The sequence below is a fragment of the Gallus gallus genome, chromosome 7 (assembly GCF_016699485.2).
Source record: "Gallus gallus isolate bGalGal1 chromosome 7, bGalGal1.mat.broiler.GRCg7b, whole genome shotgun sequence".
Classification (NCBI taxonomy): Eukaryota; Metazoa; Chordata; class Aves; order Galliformes; family Phasianidae; genus Gallus; species Gallus gallus.
The window spans coordinates 23,151,178-23,172,702 of record NC_052538.1 but is presented as its reverse complement, the minus strand read 5'-3'; the positions used below and the strand labels follow the sequence as shown (position 1 = coordinate 23,172,702).

At 38.9% G+C, this 21,525-nt stretch overlaps 2 protein-coding genes across 7 annotated transcripts in view; one reads left to right on the top strand and one right to left on the bottom strand.

Annotated features, from left to right (window-relative positions):
• The window catches only part of PECR (peroxisomal trans-2-enoyl-CoA reductase), a 38,475-nt gene extending 30,732 nt beyond the window's left edge, over positions 1-7,743 (bottom strand). For all 3 annotated transcript variants that reach the window (XM_040703454.2, XM_046943624.1, XM_046943623.1), the window contains exons 1-2: positions 7,665-7,743; positions 4,325-4,441 (exon numbers count right to left, since the gene is read on the bottom strand). The gene's annotated coding sequence lies outside the window, so the exon portion shown is untranslated. The remainder of the gene's footprint in view (positions 1-4,324; positions 4,442-7,664) is intronic.
• Positions 7,619-21,525, top strand: part of XRCC5 (X-ray repair cross complementing 5) — a 43,803-nt gene continuing 29,896 nt past the window's right edge. For 2 of the 4 annotated variants that reach the window (XM_422072.8, XM_046943716.1), the window contains exons 1-9: positions 7,619-7,850; positions 8,338-8,451; positions 8,985-9,168; positions 10,309-10,357; positions 11,266-11,388; positions 12,813-13,001; positions 15,564-15,678; positions 17,330-17,468; positions 19,475-19,587. In XM_422072.8, the coding sequence (XP_422072.5) occupies positions 7,716-7,850; positions 8,338-8,451; positions 8,985-9,168; positions 10,309-10,357; positions 11,266-11,388; positions 12,813-13,001; positions 15,564-15,678; positions 17,330-17,468; positions 19,475-19,587 (1,161 nt within the window). In that variant the 5' untranslated portion in view covers positions 7,619-7,715. Of the gene's footprint in view, positions 8,138-8,337; positions 8,452-8,984; positions 9,169-9,698; positions 9,794-10,308; positions 10,358-11,265; positions 11,389-12,812; positions 13,002-15,563; positions 15,679-17,329; positions 17,469-19,474; positions 19,588-21,525 lie in introns of those variants that run through there. The other 2 variants (XM_046943717.1, XM_040703882.2) reach the window with 2 other exon arrangements.

Here is a 21,525-nt window from a genome sequence, read left to right as displayed (position 1 = left end):
TCTAAGTATTAGATGACACCCACAGCATTCTTGCACAGTTACTACAGTCCTACCCACCTGCTAACACAGAGCAAAACACAGTTGACATTGTCTTTCTTCTAAAAAGCAGGTGTGGATCTCTAGAAAACCCAAATGAAATCACTAGCTTAGAGTTAGCGTAGCCTCAGTGTAACTGCTCTTTAAGCTACAAGGTGATCTGCTTGCTTTAAAACTGATGTAGGGCCCACCAAACTGGCTGTGCCACAACCAACTCAACAGCTGGAAATACCAGCAAGGTGCTCCTGGTGTGATGCCTACTGTAAATGTTGCCAGGGAACAGGACTCTGTGCATAACAGATGTACACTGGGGAATTCCCACCTCTAATTAAGAGGCTGGTGAAGGAGACTTGTCTTCCTAGCATGGTGGAGTGAGATGGACGTAGTGAGCCCAGATAATTAAGTCACTAACCTTTGCATTTCTCACCTTTGTGGTAAATGGTGACAATTTTATAGTATAGTGGTCACTAGCAGGAGAGACTTGTACTGAAGACCTTTCCTTTGCACCAATCAAAATGCATCTCTATGATTGAATTATTTCCCCTGGGGGGAGAAGGTACCAATTCTGCCTGCTGATTTCTCATCCCGTTTCTTTGAGGTGACTGAAAGTCACATTGTGAACTATGCTTTTAACCACAACGTGTCTCTTTAATTCATTCTTTAAAGCTCTCAGGCTTGGGCTTTGAATCCCAAGGCTTGGGTCCTGCAATTTCTCACTCAGAAACTATAATCAGGGTCTGCTCCATGGACGCCATGTGGCCAAATCTGTGGATTTCTTTTTAAAGCTGCAACTGGTAGTTATGAAAACCCATTCCAAACTGCTCTTGAATACCGAAGCATGTAACTGCAGGACTGCTGAAGAGAGGAAATGAGGATGGACAGCATGTTGTGATTGACAGAGTTTTGCTCAAAATTTATTCAAGCCCTTTTTGCCCCAGGCAGTGCATCGTCTGAGGGACCAATGCACTTCCTGCTTCTTTCCAAAGATGTGTTGATGGTTAAATTAATTCAGATTCATTTCTGAAGTTGATCAGTCCAGTTTTATTATTTGTATGGAAATGTAAACACACACAAAAAAATTGTGAGGCTGGAATAAATTCAAACATTGACAAATGCCTATATGCAAATAAAAAGGATCTAATTGACTTGGAAAAGCAACCCTTCAATTAATCCGGTGAATTAGAAGGAATATCACGAAGATGAAGGCTTGCTTGTCTTTTGCAATAAAGCATGCTTTCTCTTCCAATAGGAAGCTCTTTACTGATGAGGGAGGACTTCTGTTGTGTGTTTGGTAACAGGGTAATTTGCCATGGAGTTCAAAAAGGCCCGAAAGCATCCTTTCACATAAATGGGTGAAGTGTGAGTGCACTTGAACAGACTGCCCAGAGAAAGACTTGAAGGTCTCTCTTGGATCCCCCTTGGTCACTTAGTTCCATTAACTTTCAGTCTCCTTAATTTCTTGTCATTAAACAGTAGCTGAAGTCTGTCAGAATGTATTAAGATAAAGAGAGCATCTAAGTCAGACCAACAGAGCGTTTTTCCCAGTGCTAAAAAGCACCCTTGCTTTTAGTGAGCTAAAACATAAAACCTTTCCCCCCCAAACAGCAGCTAAAATCTGTTGTGGTTTGCATCCATTGGCATAGATATGCCAGGGGTGAATTTGACCTGAAGCTCTCCAAGATAAAATGTTTCTGCCTATATGTGATCTCTGTTTTGGGGATCTTTCTTCCAACAATTTCCTTCAGCTAGAAATTTAACTTCATGAGGCAAAAAGGACAAGTACTGAATTTCATAATATTCTCCTTGGCAATAGGAAAATCCCACCTCCTCTGCAACGTGTTCCCTCATGGCTTGGTTTATTACAAGTTTCTCTGTCAGTAATGTATACTAAACTTATATATATTTTCTGTCTTCATATACGTGCCAAAACATTAATGCTTGTACAGTAATAGGGCGAGTCAGTTATTTCTACTACAAAATAACAGCATATTCACAGAATCATTGAATTGTTAGAGTTTGAAGGGACATTTAAAGGTCATCTAGTCCAATTCCCCTGCAATGAACAGGGACATGCACAGCTAGATCAAGTTGCCCAGGGCCTCACCTTCAAAGTCTCCCGGGATGGGGCATCAACCACAGCTGGGCAACCTGTTCCAGTGCCTCACCACCCACACTGAATAGACTTTTTCCTTATATCCAACCTAAATCTACTCTCTTTAAGCTTGAAGCCATTTCCCCTTGTTCTATCACAGCAGACCCTGCTAAAGAGTCTGTCCTCTTCTTTCCTTTAGTTCCCCTTTAGGTACTGAAAAGCTGCTATCAGGTCACCTCAGAGCCTTCTCGTCCCCGCTTAGTTCACTGTGATAGAACACAAGCATAGCTTAATTTACTCCAGTCTGGTTATCTGAATCACCTGCCAATGAGATTCCAACAAACCCAAATACTGTGAGTAAACGGAATTACTTTTTTAGTATCAATGCTGGGCATGAATCTAACAGCTCCTGGAGTAGTTGTGCTAGGGAGAATATTCAATGCATCTTTCTAAAATACAAGACTTGTCTATAGAAGTGTCAACTTCTAATGTCTTTCTCTAGAATGGATTTAAATGTATTTGTAGCGAGCTGCTCTTAAAATTGCAATCCTTCTGTCATAATGAAGATTTTCCTTAACATTTTAACCATGCAAGAGTTGCACACATTTAATAAACACAAGAAATTCTAACCTTCATTTCCTCATCCATGAGCTCTCCTTGAGAAATATTTAATATAGTAAGCAGTATATTCCCAGGGTACGTTGCCATTGCTAAATGACATTTCAGCTCTCAGCAAGTGTGTGGCAGTAGAGTTACTGTTAGAGACTGAAAGCAAATAGTAATGCCGACTGCTCTGCAATGCAATTACACACCACTGAAGCAGTGAACTTTAATGTTAAAACAGTTTTTAAGGGAAGAGCTTCACCTGGTGGTTGTGACTGTACCTATCCTAGCAATAAAGCAGGATTGCTCTCAGGCTCTTTAAACTCAAGCCTCTTCTGATGGCTAAATTTGCCACTTATTTCAAGAGGAAATTATTAAAAAGTTAACATCTGCTTTGTCTATTTAAAAATAAACAAAAATGTATTTCTTCAAAGCTTCAAACTTCTTTCAGTCTGATTTCGATCTGCCTCCAGCTGCAGGCAAACAAATGGCAGTTTAAAATGGGATCCTCTCTTCCTTGCTTGTTCATCGGCTGATCATTATCCTTGTTCCCTCACATGGGCCAGTTGAATGGATAAGGAACAAACCCCTGTGCTATGAGGATTAATCTGGACAACTAATTAGCCCGAGTGTGTGTATGTGCATACATGTGTGTTCCTGGGGGGGGAGGGAGTGGAGGTGAAACAGGGAGGATACTAAAGGCTTATACTTCTGCATCCACAAAGCAAATCCTTCACACAGAGAGTTATCTTAGCTATTTTGTCCAGTACAATCTCCCTGCATGTAAGCACTTTCCAGTGATGCAGAAAACACAGCTGGACAGCTACGGCCAACAAACAAAAACTTACAGCACAGAAGAGGTGTGAAAGAGTGGGAAACCAAGAGCATGTGGAGAGGAAGATGAAATTTTGCCTCTGAGATAGCCCAGTAGCAACTAATACAAGATTCCTGGGCAAAACATTGTTTTGCTGTATTCTGTACAGCAACGTGTGTTTTCTGCTGCTTTCTAAGCTGCCATTTCATTTTACTGACACTCACTCTGTACTTAGTACCTCTTTATAAAACACTGCCTTTATTTTCTTTCAAACATTCCATCTTATATTCTCTCACTGTGTTTTTGCTTTCCCCAGCACAAGAGTATCTGACGTGAACTCCCAGTTTCTCTTGAGGAATCCAGGTGCTTTGAAGTTCAACATAGCCAAACTAAGAGCCATACTCTGCTAATAGTCTTCTAAAACGTTATAAAGAAATCATATATTGTAATGGATTTAACAACTAATCCAGAAAAATCTGCCAGACTTATTTCAATAGTAGAAACACGTGTCAGGTTTTTGGTTACTTAGCAGTGGGAAATATTTCACCTCTTGTGATACCAGGCTGAGTGGGCCTCACATAGTCTCCTTTAGAAATGCTTTGGCTAATCCAGGGATTTAGAACTCATGAAAACATCATCCTCAACAGAAACACAGCTTAATAGATTTAGATGTATGAAGAAATTTTTAAATCAAGCTTCCAAAAGAAGCATAACATAAGAAATACAAACAAAACAATTTGGTTTCTTCTGTTTTGCTGCTGTCTGATTTTTTACCATACCTTTATGCAGAAATTCCTCTGCTGGCTGGCGGTGCTTGCTGGCTGCGTGCTGCCCGATTTAGCAGGCTTAGAACTTCGCCTGTGTGACTGGGATCATGTCGCCCTCCAGTGGCTGATCTGAAAAACGGGGGGAAAATGCGTTATTTCATCTGCCTTATAAATACGTGCAAACGTTGCTTGTTTATTGTGAAAGTGCAATGGCAAATACTAAGAAGTTGCATCATGAAAAATGTAAAGATATCCATATAATACTAATCCCTCTTTTCCTTCACATTCCCTATGGATACGTGCTCTGAAGCAATCTTCACGCATGGGAATTCACACCTCACTTTCTCTGACTTGCCAGCCTTATATTGTGGAGCGTGGGAAAGCATACAGTGAGACTCCAACCCAACATTTAGTTTACCCCTTACATTTCTAAGCGTGGCAAAAACCTATCTGATCTGAGATTGAGCAAAGCACTCTCTCAGTAACACGCCTCTGTAATATCCAAGTACCTCACATAAACACTGATAGGTTTTTTTTTGGCAATAGCACATGACATAAATCCTGATGAAGTTTTACATGGCAACAAAGGCACAAGGATTTTAAAAACTATAAATGTCTTTGAAGTCTCAGCACCCCTTTGAGATGCCACGCAGCTGTTGTTTTTTCCAGAATTTTAGCATAATAAGGCATTTTCTGCACTGAAACTAAAGCTCCTTTTGTGAACACCTGTGAGTGCTCAGCACATGCACAGACCTGAATGGTACCTCAAAATGAGCAGTAAGAAGGTGTGACTCACATCGCCACTGCCTACTGGTGAGAAACGGGTTTGAGCCATTTGTAAATCAGAACCATGCCGTCTGCTGAAAAAGACTGGAGAATTTCCTTTTTCAAACGTCCTGACATAGTTACAAGATTTTCTTTCCCCCCCTACATCTTCTAATTTCTCTAACAAATGAGGTAAGAGTCTTAAGACTTCTTCAGTGTACAGCCCTGATTCAATCCCAGAGCACAGGCTACCGCATGCATTAAATCAGACTACTGCGTTATAGGACAATGAAGAACCTGCTCCTATAGTTTAACCTTTACCACAATATACAAGCACAAAGTATTAGGTTGAAGTTGGGGGATACGCTTTATGAAATCTGAAAATGATACTGAACTGAGAGGGATGGCAAGCACTGTGGCAGAGATTATAACTAAAAAAAAAACTATCTATCTCCACAGTTTTCAACAATGCTCTGAAAGAAAAACGGGACAGCTTTTTAGACAAATGTGCCACTCATTGGGAACGACTAACATCAGGTAGAAGAACTGCTGGGTGGGAAGCAATCTTGCAGAATGGTATACATATGTTACAGAAGATTCTAATTCACACTACCATAGACTCATATTGAGAGAAGCAAACACTGCATGAGGAAAATGGGTTGTAAACAGAGCTGGCTTGTGATTTCTCACTTTTCCTCTCTGTGGAACTTAATAAGGCCTCTTCCAGTGTATCACACCCAGTGGAAGTTTTAGTCTGTGTGACAAATGTGCATTAAGTGAATAGTCAAGAGAAAGGAACCGGCTGAAGGGAAAGTGGAGACTAAATTCAGCAGCCACAGTTTCAGAGCCCCTAAGCTGGAAGGTGCTTGGCAGGACACATCAAATCAACACATTTTCATTGCTTATTACCTCTCATGATTATGTTTTTCTTCTGTCTGCTCAGGTGAGATTGGATGATCTGATACAACCCTATTTAGCTTTCTAACTCTCCTAGCCCAATAATTTTCCAGTGTTTCCTAGTAGTCTCATTCCCTTTCATAGCATGAACTGAAATGAAAATGGACTGAGAAGGTTGACCAACAGATAGGAACTGTTAAATCCTCAGAAAGATATATATATAGGTATTAATTTTTAATTTTATTAGAGACATAATTTTGCAATGTTCTAAGTATTTGTGAGTCATAGCCAGACAGAGAACAAACCCTGTGGACCTGCAGCAGGTTACAGCCGATCCTTGCAGTGAAAGACTAGTTTGGATTAAGAGATTGGAAGCAGTGCTTGAGGTTTTTTTCTCTGCAGGTGCTTCCCACAGAGGCAGCTAAGCAAACAGAGCGTGTTACACATACATCTCTTGGGGGAACCATCAGTAATTACCAAACAGACATCATAAGTAGTGTCGGTCTGCAGCATAGTTTTGGCTTGTTTTTGCAAGCAGGTGTTTCTCCAAAAGGGAGAAAGGCAAAGTCATCTTGCTTTTACACTGAACCCATTCACATTTGCAGAGAGCTGTCACAAGCAGCTGGGGCCCAGCTGCAACTCTCTGGATTATACAGCGCTTCTTGTAAGGAAACAGGGAAGCCATTTTCCTTGCTGTCTTGTAAAGGCATCCAGCGAAGTGAAACAAGACAGCCCCCTTGTCGCTGCTTCCTGAGAGTACTCATTTTTATCCAGGCTTCGTTATTTTGATGGAAAGAAAAGTAACCAAAAAAGAATAAACAGAGAAATGAGTGAGAACCTCACTGAAACGGAGGTCTGACTCACTTTGTTACCAATGAGATTACAGCTGATCACCCTTGCATGCAGAGTCCCTAGGGGACTTCACGTATGTATTATTTATGCCCAGAGACTGGCATTCTGTAAAATGGAAATAGCCAATTAATCACAAGCATATTTTGGCAAGCATTTACCAGCAATGATCTTCAAGCCTTAATCCAGGCTAACAAAGTCCCAGCGTCCCCAGATGGAGTTCATTCATCAAATCTGATGATTACCTATAAGGAGACGCTGCGGACCACCAAAGGAAATGGGAATTAAAGTTTACTTCAGAAGTGATTAGTCAGTTGTCCTTTGAATATTGGAGAGCTCTCTGAGGAAATTTGGCAGTGTAAAGGGGGAAGGTGGCTTTTTCTCTTTCTTTTTTTTTTTTTTTTCTTTTCTATTTTACTGAAACAGTTATAAAATCCCACTTATGTTATTCTTCCCATATAGGTAAATAATAATGGGAGGCAGTTGTAATTGGCTTGGCTAATGAATCTGTGATCTCAGAGACATTCAGGAGGACCACGCACTGCCTTCTCTTGGAACTGCTGCTTTTGTGCACAGGTTTCCCTCGAGATGTTCCTCACACCGCTAAGCAGCCCCGTTCCTTTGTACGCAAAGCGCTCTGAGGAGAGAATCTCCCAGTTAATCCAAGATTTCTAAAGCACGGTGATGTAGTGAGAAAAGGCTCATTTCTTCGACCCCAGACGCCACTCGATGTGAAAATGAAGCACACCGCCAAAACCACGGCTACAAACGTAGCTGACGCACCGCGGACTTCCTGAGGAGAAAAACGAGCGCCACGCCCCATCTTTCTTTCCCTACTCACCTCCTGGCAGCCCCCGGCTCCATCCCCACACAAGAGTAGCGTGGGACCGGGATGGCGCCCCGCCTCTTCCCTCAGCCCCGCTCGCTCTCTCCCCGCCGCTGGGTGGTGCTGCCCGGGCTCCAGGCGCCAGCCGGAGCGCTGAGCGCGGCGCACCGCGGCGCCGACAAGATGGCGCGCGGCGGCAAGGTGAGGGGAGTGGGGCGAGGGAGGGCGGGAAGGTGTTTTTTTTCCTGTCCCTGTGTGGTAGTGGACGCGCCGTCATCCTCCTGCTGGCGCTGCGGTGCAGTTAGTGGAGTAATTTTGCCTTAGTACGAATGCACTTTGTTTGGTGCGTGGGAGGGGTTGTGCTGTTGTCTGTTCTGTAACAGAGCAGCTCAGTACCTGCTGCAGGAACGTGTGTGTTGCAGGCTTAAGAGCTGCCGTAGCCGTGTCTCAGTTGCGTTATAACTAACTTCAGTGCTGAGAACTTGGAGGTAAAAAAACTTCTCGGAGTGGTGATGCAGTGGCACAGGTTGTCCAGGCACTGGGGGGAGTAGGGCAGCGTTGGTGGTAGGTGGGCCGTTGGACGAGGTGATCTTAGAGTGCTTCTCTGGCCTTTATGATTCTGTGGCTGTGCCACGTTAACGGCTACTGTGAAAGGAATTCCTTATTTTTTGTTATATTTCTTTTCTAGTCAGCCATAGTGCTGTGCCTGGATGTAGGCATCACGATGAGCAGTTCTGCTCCTGGGGAGGAGTCTTCACTGGAACAAGCCAAGAAGGTTGTGACCAAGTTTCTGCAGCGACAGGTATTTGTGACTCTGAATGTGGTAAAAAGCTGCTTAAAAGGGAAACAATACCACCTGTGTGCTGTGGAGTATTTCTTCGTTTACTAATTATTGAAATAAGTGAGAAATAAGCTGGAATTAGTCTGTTTTTTTTTTATGTAGAGCAGTCCTCTGTGTTTCAGCTGTGCTTTTATGGCTAAGATGTGGCAGTTGGATTGCTTGCTCTCTTTATTTAGTCCAGGGAAGATTGAAAACTACACTTCCTCTAAGATGTTTCAACATTTCTAAGATGAATCAAGATGAATCATAGTGAAGACTCATCTCAATAAATGAGTCAGTTTTACTTGTTTTATACCAGATATCCTCATGTCAGTCTGCTATTTTACTTGTATCTAAATCAGCGAACTCCCTGTGGGATTACATTTTTGTAGGATAGCACTGAAAAGTAAATTATTAACATTACTTCAAAATCATTTCAGCATGCTGTCTGCCTAACCTGGGTGTGTATGGATCTACCTGCATTACTACATCTGCTTTGTATTTTCTCTTTCCAGGTTTTTGCTGAGAGTAAAGATGAAGTTGCTGTAGTTTTGTTTGGCACAGATGGTACTAAGAACGAACTCGCCAGTAGGGATCAATACCAAAACATTACTGTACATAGGTCTCTAATGCTGCCAGATTTTGACTTGTTAGAAGACATTCAAAATAGGATTCAGCTAGGCTCTCAACAAGCAGACTGTATCCTTTTGTTGTAGAGGGCTTGAACTGATTCAGTTAAGGAGAAGAGTAGAAGTCAGCGTTGTGAAGTGGGCTCAGGTTCTGAAAGTGTAAGGGCTGTTAAAAGTTCAGCTAATTTGTGGTTGTAAGTTTGTTTACAAGCAGATTAGCTACTTTCCTATGTTGTTTTAACCTTTCAAATAGAGCCTTGGCCCTAAGGAATCACTGCTTTAGTAAAGTGTTTGTTTAATTAAAGAGAACAAAGGTAACAGTGTAGTTTTAGGCCTCAAATAAGGATGCATTTCTAATTGTAGCACTGCAGTATTCGGTTTATGCTTTTGCATCAAATGAAATGTTATTCATGTGTACCTCCTATCAGCAGGAAGACTATGTAGAAATAAATCAAATCTCTACTTTAAGCATTTCTAATATTGCCAAATGTCACTTAGTGTTGTGAGTTGTTGTTTTTTTTTAGCTGCATAAGGTGAATTTTAAAAGAAAGCAGTTTGAGAAGCGTTCCCTTGTGTTTTCCTTAAATACTGTTACAACTTCTATGATTGTCATTCTTTTTTCTGACCATATCAAGATTGTTGTGAATTCTCTTCAGACTGCAGAATCTGTTTCAGCTAAATGCATGGTCTGGCCAGTAAGTTAACAGTAGAGTCGTGTTCTGTCTTCAGTAGGAGCAAATTTGCTTACAGTGATAAAAATGTGTTCCTGCTGAAAATTATGATGAAGTGGAACCTATTGAAGGATTGTTAGATGCAGATACTTTGAAGGTAAATTAGTCTGAGGAAAATGATAAAAGTATTTTGAAATTACAAGTAAATTTTGTTCATGGATACCAAGTAACATGTATTAGATTGCTCTTTCGTTGCACTTGAGCCTCTTTATTGGCAGTTAGAATTGGGCTCTGAATCAGTCCTCCTACAGTTCTTTGAGGTGAGTGGGAAGGATACAAGATTGCAAATCACACAGGTTATCTAGAAGCCTCTGGCAGGGTAGATCTTTGAAGCATACTTAGCTCAAAACGTTTGTTGCCTAAAGTGCATGTTTGTCAGTGCCTGGGGAGAGGGGTAAAGACAGAGGATAGTTTAGTAGACAAAATGCTTCTGTGATGTAATTAATATTCCAAATGAGATTTTCCTTAATTTTGCTTAGTTCTGGATGCAATTATTGTGTGTATGGACTTGCTTCAGAAGGAAACATTGTAAGTATGTAACATATAGCCTTCAGTAGAATTCTGAACTTGTGCTTTGGAGCTGACCTGATTTCTGATTGTGTAAATATAGAAAATGTTTGGTTACTTTAAAACAAAATATCATGCTACATAATTCTGTTCCTGAAGAATCCCTAGGAAACATCTGGCTTCCCTGGACAATCTACAAGCTTTGATTCAACTGGGAACTATGTAGTAGATTGATGAGACTACTGATGCCATCATACAAGGCACAAGTGCTTTACTTAAGTAGTGTCACTTTTCTTGTGATCTGTTTAAAAAAAAAAAAAAGAAAAAGTGAATCAGATGTTCAAAAGCATAGGGAAGGACTAGTAAATTTACACAGATAGTGGCATAACTTACACACACACACACAAAAGAAAACTAGAAAGGTGGTATTTTTTCAGCCTAGCAAAATAAATTCTGTATGGAGGTACTGTGACTGTAAATACACATAGTGTGAGAGATAAATTTGTGCTAGGAGAAAAAACACTGTTTAAGCTGCAGGAAAAATGTTGGCACCCCAAGTGTTACAAACTTGTGGACAAATTTACTTAGACTGGAAGTGTGATCCCTTCTAAGAATCATCTAACAAATGAATCTAACTTCCAGTGGAAGTTCAACCTTAATGTACTTATTAACATTGTACCTACATTGTTCAAAATTGGTGCTACTCATGTAGAAGTAGTTAGTGGTTGACATAGGGATAGAGTTCTGAATTCTGAGGAATTGAAGTGTTCTGGGGAATTGGAAAAGGGTTAAAATTTGCCCCAAACATGAGCAATGATAGAGAGAACGGCTCCTATCATTTTTTGTGTGTGTGTACGTTTTACAATTACAGAATTAGAAAAGAGCCTTATGGATAATATTTCTGACGTGTATTTTTTTTGTATTTTAAGAGGAAAGAAATTTGAGAAGAGACATATTGAACTGTTTACAGACCTTAGTAGTCCTGTCAGTGAGGATCAGTTGGAAATTATCATTGCAAACTTGAAGAAAACAGGAATTTCACTTCAATTTTTGTAAGTATGGTTGTGTCTGTTACACACTATGCAATTTTAAAAAGAAATAGGTATTCATTCTTAATAATGATCTTGAAGGACCTGGTGATCATTTGGTACTTTGTTTCTGTAGAGGTGTAGCAACAGGTGATAATTAGTTACATGAATTACACGCGCGATGAATTGCAGTGAACCTAGTCCTGTTGATCAGATGAGGTGCAAATGTTATGTTAAAATGATAGTCTCTTCTGCAGGTAAACTTCTAGCTTAGAGCAAAAGTCTAAAATGGGAAACAGAAGATCTATGTAAGCAGTGAAGAGGGAAATGGTGTGACAAAGAGACAAGAAGTAGTTGTTGTGTGTAGTGGAAATGCTCAGTTACAGCCTGAACCAGTGATTGAGCACCTGGTGGGAAGGCAGGGCCAACCCAGGTAAGCTCAGGTGCGTGCAATACTTCTGAGTGACTGGAATGGGTGGAGCCAGGATCTACCCTTTCCCAGACCACCTTTAAAGGCTGGCAGTGTAGGCAAGGGTATCTCATTGGAGATCCCTGTGTACCTCAGTATTTCTGAAAGTATGTAATTTTTTTCCTGTTTCTGTGTCTATGGCTGCTGTGTTTGAGCATATCCTTATTTGCTGCAGCTTAGGACTTGGCTACTACACTGTCATTGCTGCACTTTCCATAGCATTACAGCATAGATCCCTTTTAGGTAAGATTGATACTGGAAAAAATAGTGAGATAACGTTTTAGATGCGTGTAGCCTGATTGTGATGCCAATAGGAAAGCAGGACTGAAGAGAAGGGATGGGTTAGGAAAATAGATGCATCTAAAGTGATGGGATTGGAAAATGGAAGTAGAGTACCCTTCGTGGAAGCATTCAAAGCCAGGCTGGGTGGGGCTTTGAGCAGCCTGGTCTAGAGGGACGTATCCCTGCATATAGCAGGGGGATTGGAACTAGATGATCTTAAAGGTTGCTTCCAACCCAAAGCATTCTATGACTCTGTGTCTTCAGTGTTAAAACAAGAATTCCTTGGTTGTTTTGGTATTGATGTAGGTACTGGTCTGAGGAGTTGCTGGTAGTGCTGAAATGTATTTGCTGATGCACATGGTGATATAACCGCACTACAGGCCTTCTGATAGGAGTTGTTTTTAAAAGCAGAACTTTGTGTGGGTGTTAACAATAGCTGCTGGTAACAATTTTGTGGAGGAAATTAAAATTGCAATTTATTTCTGAAAATCTTTAATATTTATTTTCGCCTGTATCCTACATTTGTTAAGGAGCAGTAGTGTGAACTTAATAAATTCACCGAAGCCGTTTGTGGACCCAAAGCTAAGATTACAGCAAGACTAGACAGGAAAGGGTGAAGAGTGAATCCTAGTACAGTTTTTTGTTTTGGTTGGTTATTGTAATTCAGAAGAAAACTTGCTCCTGCTTGTGTTCTTAGTTTGCCATTTCCAGTGGATGGTGCTGATGGACATGGAGATACAAGTGCCAGCATATACTCACAGTTGCACCGAAACTCATTCCCAAGAAAGAGATTAACTGCACAGCAAAAGGAAGGCGTTGATGTGGTGAAGAAGTTGATGCATACTTTGGATGAAGAAGGAGGGCTGGAAGAAATATACACTTTCAGGTAAACTCGATTAGTCCTCTTTATAATGCTTTAAATTTACTTTCTGAGTTCTTCCCCTAAAAGATTACATGAATTAGACAGTCAGATTACTTTGTTTCACCAAAGTCAGTAGATTTTATAACTTTGTAACTTCCATTCCTTTCAAGTGTAGAGCTTTGTCAGTAGCTCTAAAATAGGTAGAAAAGCTTGCAGATTTTGGTGGAAAAATGTTGTTTTTATCTGAACTTAAAGAAATTGTTTTCCTCCATCTTCATTGTTGGAGCATTTTTGAGGGAATGCTTCTATAAATGATATCTTTTAAGGATGTTTTTGAAAGAGTTGGAATCTGTGACATGATACAAATAGAACGTTTTGCTTTTAATGATAGCTTTGTTTCTCTGCTTGAGACTTCTTGTAACTCACTAGTTTGTTGATCTGCCACAAACCTCTTGATTAACGTTTGTTATGTATCATTTTACTTGTGAAGTTTCCTTCCTTCACTGGGTCCCACTGATCTGGTTTGTGTAACAGCAGCCGGTTAAACTATAATTTGAGTGGCAGTATGAATTAGTCCTGAAATGTGTATCGCTGTGTATATAATCCATACTAGTCTATAGAGCAGCATCAGCCTACGGGGGAAAAAAAAAAACAGGCCTTGTTTTTGCATCAAAAGACTGTGCAGATGAGCACTATCTTTTTGGGGGCTATTTATCCTTTGGAATAATCCATATGCATGAAGCTACTCTGCTCGCTTGGCCCCTTCTTTATATAGGTATTTTATCACAGGCTCCTGCTACTGTGTAAGCTGTATTTGTGCCACACTTTGAAGGGTAATCCAAAATCTTTGGATAAATAGGCATTTGGCTAATGGATTTAAGCTTCAGTGGTTTAAGAATATGTAAGGTTTTAGATGCAGTTAAGTTGCTTATCAAGCTTTAAGAAGTCAGCTGTACAAATCCATTTCAGACGCATTCTTTGTTTTCCTATGTTCATTATCTGCTGGTAAAATTTATTTATAAATCAGTAATGCAAGGAAGGTAAGTGAGATAATTTTCTTCTGTTGTTTTAGGGTTTGATATTCAGGTTATCATGCAAGAGGTCCTTCTGCTTTCATTCTTTTGGGAGAAATGGCTGAAGAGCAGAGGAGACAAGACAGTCTTAAAACACAAGTGTGCATTTACTGGCATTTTAGTGGCTGAGTAGTCTTGATAATAGGGAGTGTTTTTATTCTGTAAATATGAGAGATTGAAAGACTTAATTTAAATTGAGCTTTAATTACATTTTTAGGCATTTGGCGCTTTCAGGTGTTTGATTTTCACATTCCTCTTTGAACATGCGTTGGAGTAGTTTTAATGATGTAGTCACAAATTCTTTGTAAAAATCCTATATCGATGTCTCTCCTGCTAGAAAAGGTGTTTTTCCTCCCTCCTTTCTTTTCTCCAGGGAAAAGGAAATCTGATGTTTATCTCATTACGAAAGTTCAGTGTATTTTCTCCTTTTATCATACTTCTGTTAGAGTTTTAAAAAAGGTAAACAACAGCTGCAACAAAATACAAACAAAACAAATACAACAAACAAACAAAAAGCCAAGCTGCTTATCGTAAGAAAGTTGAAAAGTAGAATAAGTGAAATTCTGTATTAGCGTTTTTAAGAGTTGATCTTAATTTCTGCTAGACAAACTCTTTTAATCAACAGAAGTACATTCGAAGTTTCATTACAATGTGAAAAAGGGGAGATCAACGCTATTTTGTGTAATCATGCAATAAGAATAACATTTTCTGAGCGCTTGGGCACTGGAATTTTATGGCAAAAGAGCTAATAGTTTGCATTAGCTGGAAACCATTCTAGAGTGCAATAGTTGAGCCTGTTTGATTTCACGATAATGTATTATACACCACTTTTATTTCCAGCTTCTAAATTTTGGACTCCATTGTTTAAATGTTTGCAGTTGAATAAACACTTTTTGGTATGAGATCATTAAAATTCCCTTTCTTGTATTTTATTAACTTGCACATATGCTGTTTAGGCTAGAAATATTTGAAGTGACTTGTTTCATTCTAGCTGAATGCTCCGAAAAGAATGAGTTCATTAGCACTGTTTAAAAAAAAAAAAAAGTCAGAAGTTAATTACCACACAAACAAAGTCACGTTAATTGAAGCTGGATTATTTATTTCTTTGCTTCCGCTGCAGAAAGCATTTCACCTCTTGGAGAAGCCTTTTCTAATTTAGGTTGTTCAGCTAACTATGTGCCCTAATTGACTGAGCATAGAGAAATGTAAAATGCTTAATAAGCAATTGTGTAGTTTCCTCATAAGACCTATAGTACTGTCTTTATGCCCTAATGTCACACTGTAATGAAGACTCAAGATGGGAATAATCTGCTGTGCCACCTCTTTTGTTCCTTCTCTTTTCTGACAGTGGTTAATGACAAGATTATTCATAGTGTTTATTTTCTAATGCTTCATGCCATTTAAGCAGAAACAATAGGGCTTCTACATCTCCCTGAAGAAAATGTATTGTCTGTAATATTTTATTACAGTTCACCAAAGAGTTCATTACTGTCTTCTTGATTCCTTTGTTTAGAGAGAGCCTTGAACGTCTTGCAATGTTTAAGAAAATAGAAAGAAGACCTGCAGCTTGGTCATGCCAGTTAACTATTGGTTCCAATTTGTCTATAAGGATTGTGGCCTATAAAGCAGTAAGTCCATAAAGTCATATATTTTATTGTATGTCAGCAACCAGTTAGGCTGATGCTGCAAATTTTATCTTTAAAGGTTTTTCTTGTGTGGTTTTTTTTAACAACAAAAGCACCACAAAACAAAACAAAAAGAACCTGAAAAAACATCCAAAATAATGCAGAGATTTTGTGTATAGAAGTACACCTGAAACTGTGGTTCCTACAGCAACTCTTAACTTCACCATGTTGTACACATGTTAACAAAAATTAATGACACACAGAAATAGAGGTAATTACCATCTATGCTGTGGCACACTGGTATTGAAGTTGATGAACTTGATTAAAAATGCTGCACTTGTGTGAAGCATTTCCATTCGGTATCAGTGAAATGTCTGCAGCTCAATGAGATTTAATGTATATTTCTTGACTCCTGGGCATGCATTTGTGTGTAAAATGATGAGTGTAAATGTTACAACAGTTATTGTTTCAAGTTGCATCTATTATTATTTCACATTTGGAAAAGATGTGTTTTCAACTTGTTTGCTTTATACTGTTGGACAGAGCTTATATGCAGTCTGTTTCCCTTGTATTTTCCTTTGGTCCTTCACACGGTGCTAGAAAGAAGTATATCTAAACACAAAAAATGAGCAAAATTCCATTAACTGAAGAAGTAGGTTACTGTATAGCATGGCAGTATTGATGAATCTGGTGAGATTGGAGGTTGGTTGATTTGTTATTAGAATCCAACACTAAGAGTCTGATCAGTAAGGTGTCAAGGCATATTAAGAAGTTGAAGTATATCTGATTTTTGAAGGACAGACATGTAGCCTTGAAAGAGCTCTCTGCGGGCCCATCATTTTTTTTTTATACTTGTATTTTTGGTTTGGGATATTCTTCCAGAGCCTGTATGAGTCCACAGTAAGAATCCCTTCCCAAAGGTGTTCACATACATAATAAAGTAACCCTGTGAGTAAGCGATGTGAGCCAAGTTGTTAGCCTGAGGTCATATAGCAGCTGAAGCAGAGCTAGAAATAGACTTGTGGTATCCACTGCCATAATCCATTCTTCTGTTTTCTACCCAGTTCTACATTTTTCTTCTCATTTATTAAGTTCACCATCAGTTTCAAAGATGAAAGAAAGCATATTTCTTTCCCTGTAGTCAGGAAGTGTTTGTTGATTGCATTTTTCCTTCTTTCCCTGCCCAGTCCTGTGATGCAGGTTCTTCTGCTTTTTGGAGAAGCTATAGTAAGATAGTGTGTTTTTTTTTTTTTATGCTGTTATATAGTAATGTGATGCCTAACTCAGGCAAACAAGCTGAATGAGTGTTGTCTTAGCTTTAACATACACCTTAATACTTCGTCAAGAGTGCATGAGTAAAGGAAGTAAAATAAATAGCAAACTGCGTGACTTCCACAAATGATGTAGCCTGTGATTTTAATAAATAACCACAGCAAGTATGCAGTCTATGTGATAAAGTTGAATGACAGCTCTTGTAAGGATGAAATGGTGTGCTGAAAGCACTGTGGTAGCAGTTAGGGATGTACGTTTGGGCTCTCTTTTCCTGGCAAAATAACTAGTACTTGTTCTAAGACTTTCATGTTCATGTTATGGTAAGAGTTCTGGATCCAGTTGAAATGTTAAATGTTCCTTTTCTTCAAATTTGGATATAAAGCTCACAGAAGAGAAGGTGAAAAAAACTTGGACAGTTGTGGATGCTAAAACCCTCAGAAAAGAAGATGTGCAGAGAGAAACCGTTTACTGTTTAAATGACGATGATGAGACAGAGGTTCAGAAAGATGATACCATTCAAGGTATGACTTCTTTGTGTGCATCCTGGAGGCAGACTGGAGATAATGACTGTACTCTTATAGAGCTAAGAAGTGCTTAGCTAATTTAATTGGAAGTATAAATGTGATTTAAAAATGTAAACTCTGTAAGCCATCTATCTTTGCGTATTCTAAAAGTTCTTATTCTTCCTAGTAGTAGGAAGAATAGTAATACCACCAGGTGGTATTTGTAAGGGACTACAGCTTCCTGAACAGTACAGTGTGGAAGGCAGTTGCAGTTCTGTAGTCTGTGGTGGTGTTACCTTTTTTCATATCTCCAGTGATACTGATAACATGAATATTTTCATAGCACTTTTTTTTTTCCTAGATAAACAACTGCTCTACATATTCTGCAGAATGAAATATAAAACAATTCTATTAGCTTATCTTCAAATTCCACGAGAGGTGTCATATGGAATAGTGGTATACAGAGTGTTTCTTGCCAAGTGCATTAAATTCCTGAGAGGACTGAAGGTCCCAGAAGCAGTATGAAGTAATCAACTTTTTAAAAAACAGAATTAAGCAAATATGTGATTTTTGTGTGTGTGTGATTCTAGATTTTGTTACTGAATAATTCTTTATTTCCAGATTGCAGTTTGAGTCCCATAAAAAAAATCTTAATTAATACACTTGTCCCACGGGGCAAGTGTATTAATTAAAAAGGGCACAGCTATTCAGATAACCGTATAGAATTTGCTGTGAAGTAAATAAAATAAACTTAAAAATGTGGACATATTGTACTTTGTTTCTTTAATTTAACCTCTTTGAATTATAGCAGAAGTGTTCTATAGAAATAGCAGATAAAAATGTCCCCCAAACAGTGAGAGATATATGTATGTACATATTTGTGAGTGTACATATATTTTTGATTTTTTTAGCTGAAATAATAGGTAAAATGGAGTACTCTATTTTATTATTTCAAAACTTTTAGTATCTTTTTTTAAATCCACTTATTATAGTGAATATTTTGAGGCATTTTAGACTGTTCTTTGCTGGTGTCTTTGAATTGCCCCAGCTGGTTAAAAGCTGTGGGATGTTGGTAAAAACAAGCAAACAATATGTTGTGAACAGTTCAATAGGAACAAAAGAGACTAAAAATTTCTCTTATCATTCATATGATATTTTTCTTAAGGAGCAGATGATGTCTTAGACTTCCATGGACCTTTTGAGAAATGGCATAATTAGACAATATTTTGCATTTGAAACACCCATACCAAAATATCATTTGTTTTGTCTGCTTGTTTGCTGTTCAGTTTCCAGAAAATTTGTATGTATATAGGCTTTTCATCCAGAGATTTACTTCTGTTCCTTCTGCTTTCATCTCACCTAAGATGCAGCCCTTAGTCTGTGACAGTATAATAATGTGATGATGATACAGGGAGGATATTTTAACTTCAGGTGGGGAAGTGAGCAATTGGTACAAGGGATAGCTCTGAGAAACTAACGGGTTCCTATTTTATCTAGGTATCCCTGTAATGTAAGGCAAGGGAATTAAAATAGAAATGCATAGAAAGACCGCTTATGCATACAAAGATGTTTAGATTTTTTCCATTATATGGTGGTATATCTCACTACCTATGTTAACACATTTTGTTCTCTGAATCCCTTGTGATATCATTTCCTTCTTGTGATTTATGGCATGCTTTCTTTCTTTATTACATTTGCAGAGAGTGTTGTAGTCTATTTGTTAAATCTATTCTATGATCATAACTTTGTTAGGCAAGACGTTCAGTATCTTTATCTTCCTTTCTGTCCTCTACAAGGGCAGTTATGTTATGTAAAATGATCTACAAGGAGTGCAATTGCTGTTCATGAAGTACAAAATGGTTCTGTAGGGTGTGTGCTTTTTTGTTAACAGGAAAAGTAATTTGATGAGCGTGTGGAGTGTAGCTGTGGGGTATGCGTGCATTGTTAAAATATTCAGAGAGCTAATTTCAGTGATAGAATTGTAAGCCCATATGCTTACCAGATGCTCCTCACTTGTTTTCCAGGGTTTCGCTATGGGAGTGATATAGTTCCTTTTTCCAAAGAAGATGAAGAACAAATGAAATACAAAACTGAAGCAAAATGTTTTTCTGTTCTGGGATTCAGCAGATCATCTCAGGTACAGTACTAAACTTATTCAGTCTACTGGGTTGTTACAGACAGTTGATTTTTGTTTGAATTTGTTGAAATTGTGGTGTTGTACTTGATTCCAGAACTGGGAATGGGGCATCTGCAGCCAACTATAGGGGAGTAGATTCTAGTAGACACAAGCAATATGTAGTCTTGTGAAGGAGAGACATCCATAAATATGGCTATTCTTCCTTCTAATGAAGCAAGAGCCACTGATCTCAGATCTCCTCAAAGTGATTACAGATATACTGTCGTTTTAATTTCATCTTACTAACTTACATGGTGATGCCTGATCTACAAGAGTAGATGAATTTCTCTTCTGTTCAGATGAAGCAGAAGCCTTCTTGGGCTTTGTCCAGCCAGGAGTGTGTTCTTTTTACTTTCAAACAGAAGAAACCTTTCCCTTAACATTATAAGAATGTTAAAGAGAGCCTGAGAACTAACAGCATTCCTTCTCATTTCCATAAGGATTTGATTATGAATTGTACCTCTCTTCTGGTTTCTATAATAAAAATTAAGAGTAGCAGAGAGTTCACAGAACTAACATGAAGGTGGTATCATTGAAAAGCTTTCTGTATCACAACGAGATCCTCAGTGTTTGTAAACAGATGCACTTATGTGACAAAATTAATGCTACAGGTACGTCTATTTTACCTGGAAAAACTTAGGTAAAGGCTTAACAAACCCTTTTGGAAATACAATACATGACAAGAATGCACAGGAGTGCGTGCCATTAATTCCTATAAGTTTTAAGCTGCCTTTGCTCTTTCTTTTCCAGGATATTGCACAGGGTGACTGAAACTTTACTCCATCTCGGAGTTCACAGCACCCAGTCCTTTTCACACTCAATGCTGAAGTGAGACCATAGGGTAGCTCTGCCTTCTGTTCTGGAAGTTTTTAGCCCTTTTGCTCCTTTTTGAAAAGTCTCACTGCCCGTACAGAATAGAATCCTTGATAAAAGGCTGAGCAATCATTAGCTTTACTGAGAAGGAAATGTGCTGATGAAATAGAGGAAGTTTCTGCAGAAGCTGTCTCCCTATTGTATGTAACTAAACATTTCTGTACAGCTGGCACAGAGAACCCTGTGTACTACTAGAGATATTGTTGCAGTGTGATGATCTAAAGCATATTGACTGAGAAAGCCAGGAAGTTACACTGATGAATTAAAATGAGAATCCAGCCTAAATAAGACCTGTAACCTGGCTGTTCCTTAAGGATGTTCAGATTTAAAAATTGCTCAAAAAAAACCCCCAGCACAGTAACTTACGCACTGAAAGTGATTGTTTAAGGAAGAGCGTTGTGCTTGAGCTTACACATCCTAAATTGGCTGGGGGGGGGGGGGATACTGGGAGCTGCTAAATGCGCTACCAAAAACTGAATCTGACACGTTGAAACCCTCTGTTCAGACAGCAAGTTTCATGAGAGATTTTTTTGCGTCTTTCTCGCTTCTTAATAGTTTACAGCTGAGTCTTACTATCTTCATTATGTTCTGGAAGATGTATTGTACCATGTGGCAGCATTTTCTTAGCTGGTAACTGGCCTCCTATTTCAACTTGAAATCTCTCTTTTACTGAAAAGAGAAACTGACTTGAAAGCAGATGAGAAGTGTCACGCTCCTATAAGTGAGCAGTCCTTTTGGATGCTGTTGTTTTCCCCCCCATTGGTCAAATAGTGCAGTAATACTTCCGAACTGTCTCCGTATAATTTATTGCAGGTATAATTTTTTTTGATCACGTAAGCATTCCCTAAGGAAGTAAGAACTTTTTGTATTTTTCAATGCACAAAATATGTATTGCTTTTGAATTTTTTTACAATGGCTTTCATGACACACAGAAATGGAATTACATCTTAAATAATGTATACTCTGGTCCTGTAACTAGAATTGAGAGTATTTAAGCCCATTAGTAGTTGGATATACCTCATTGGA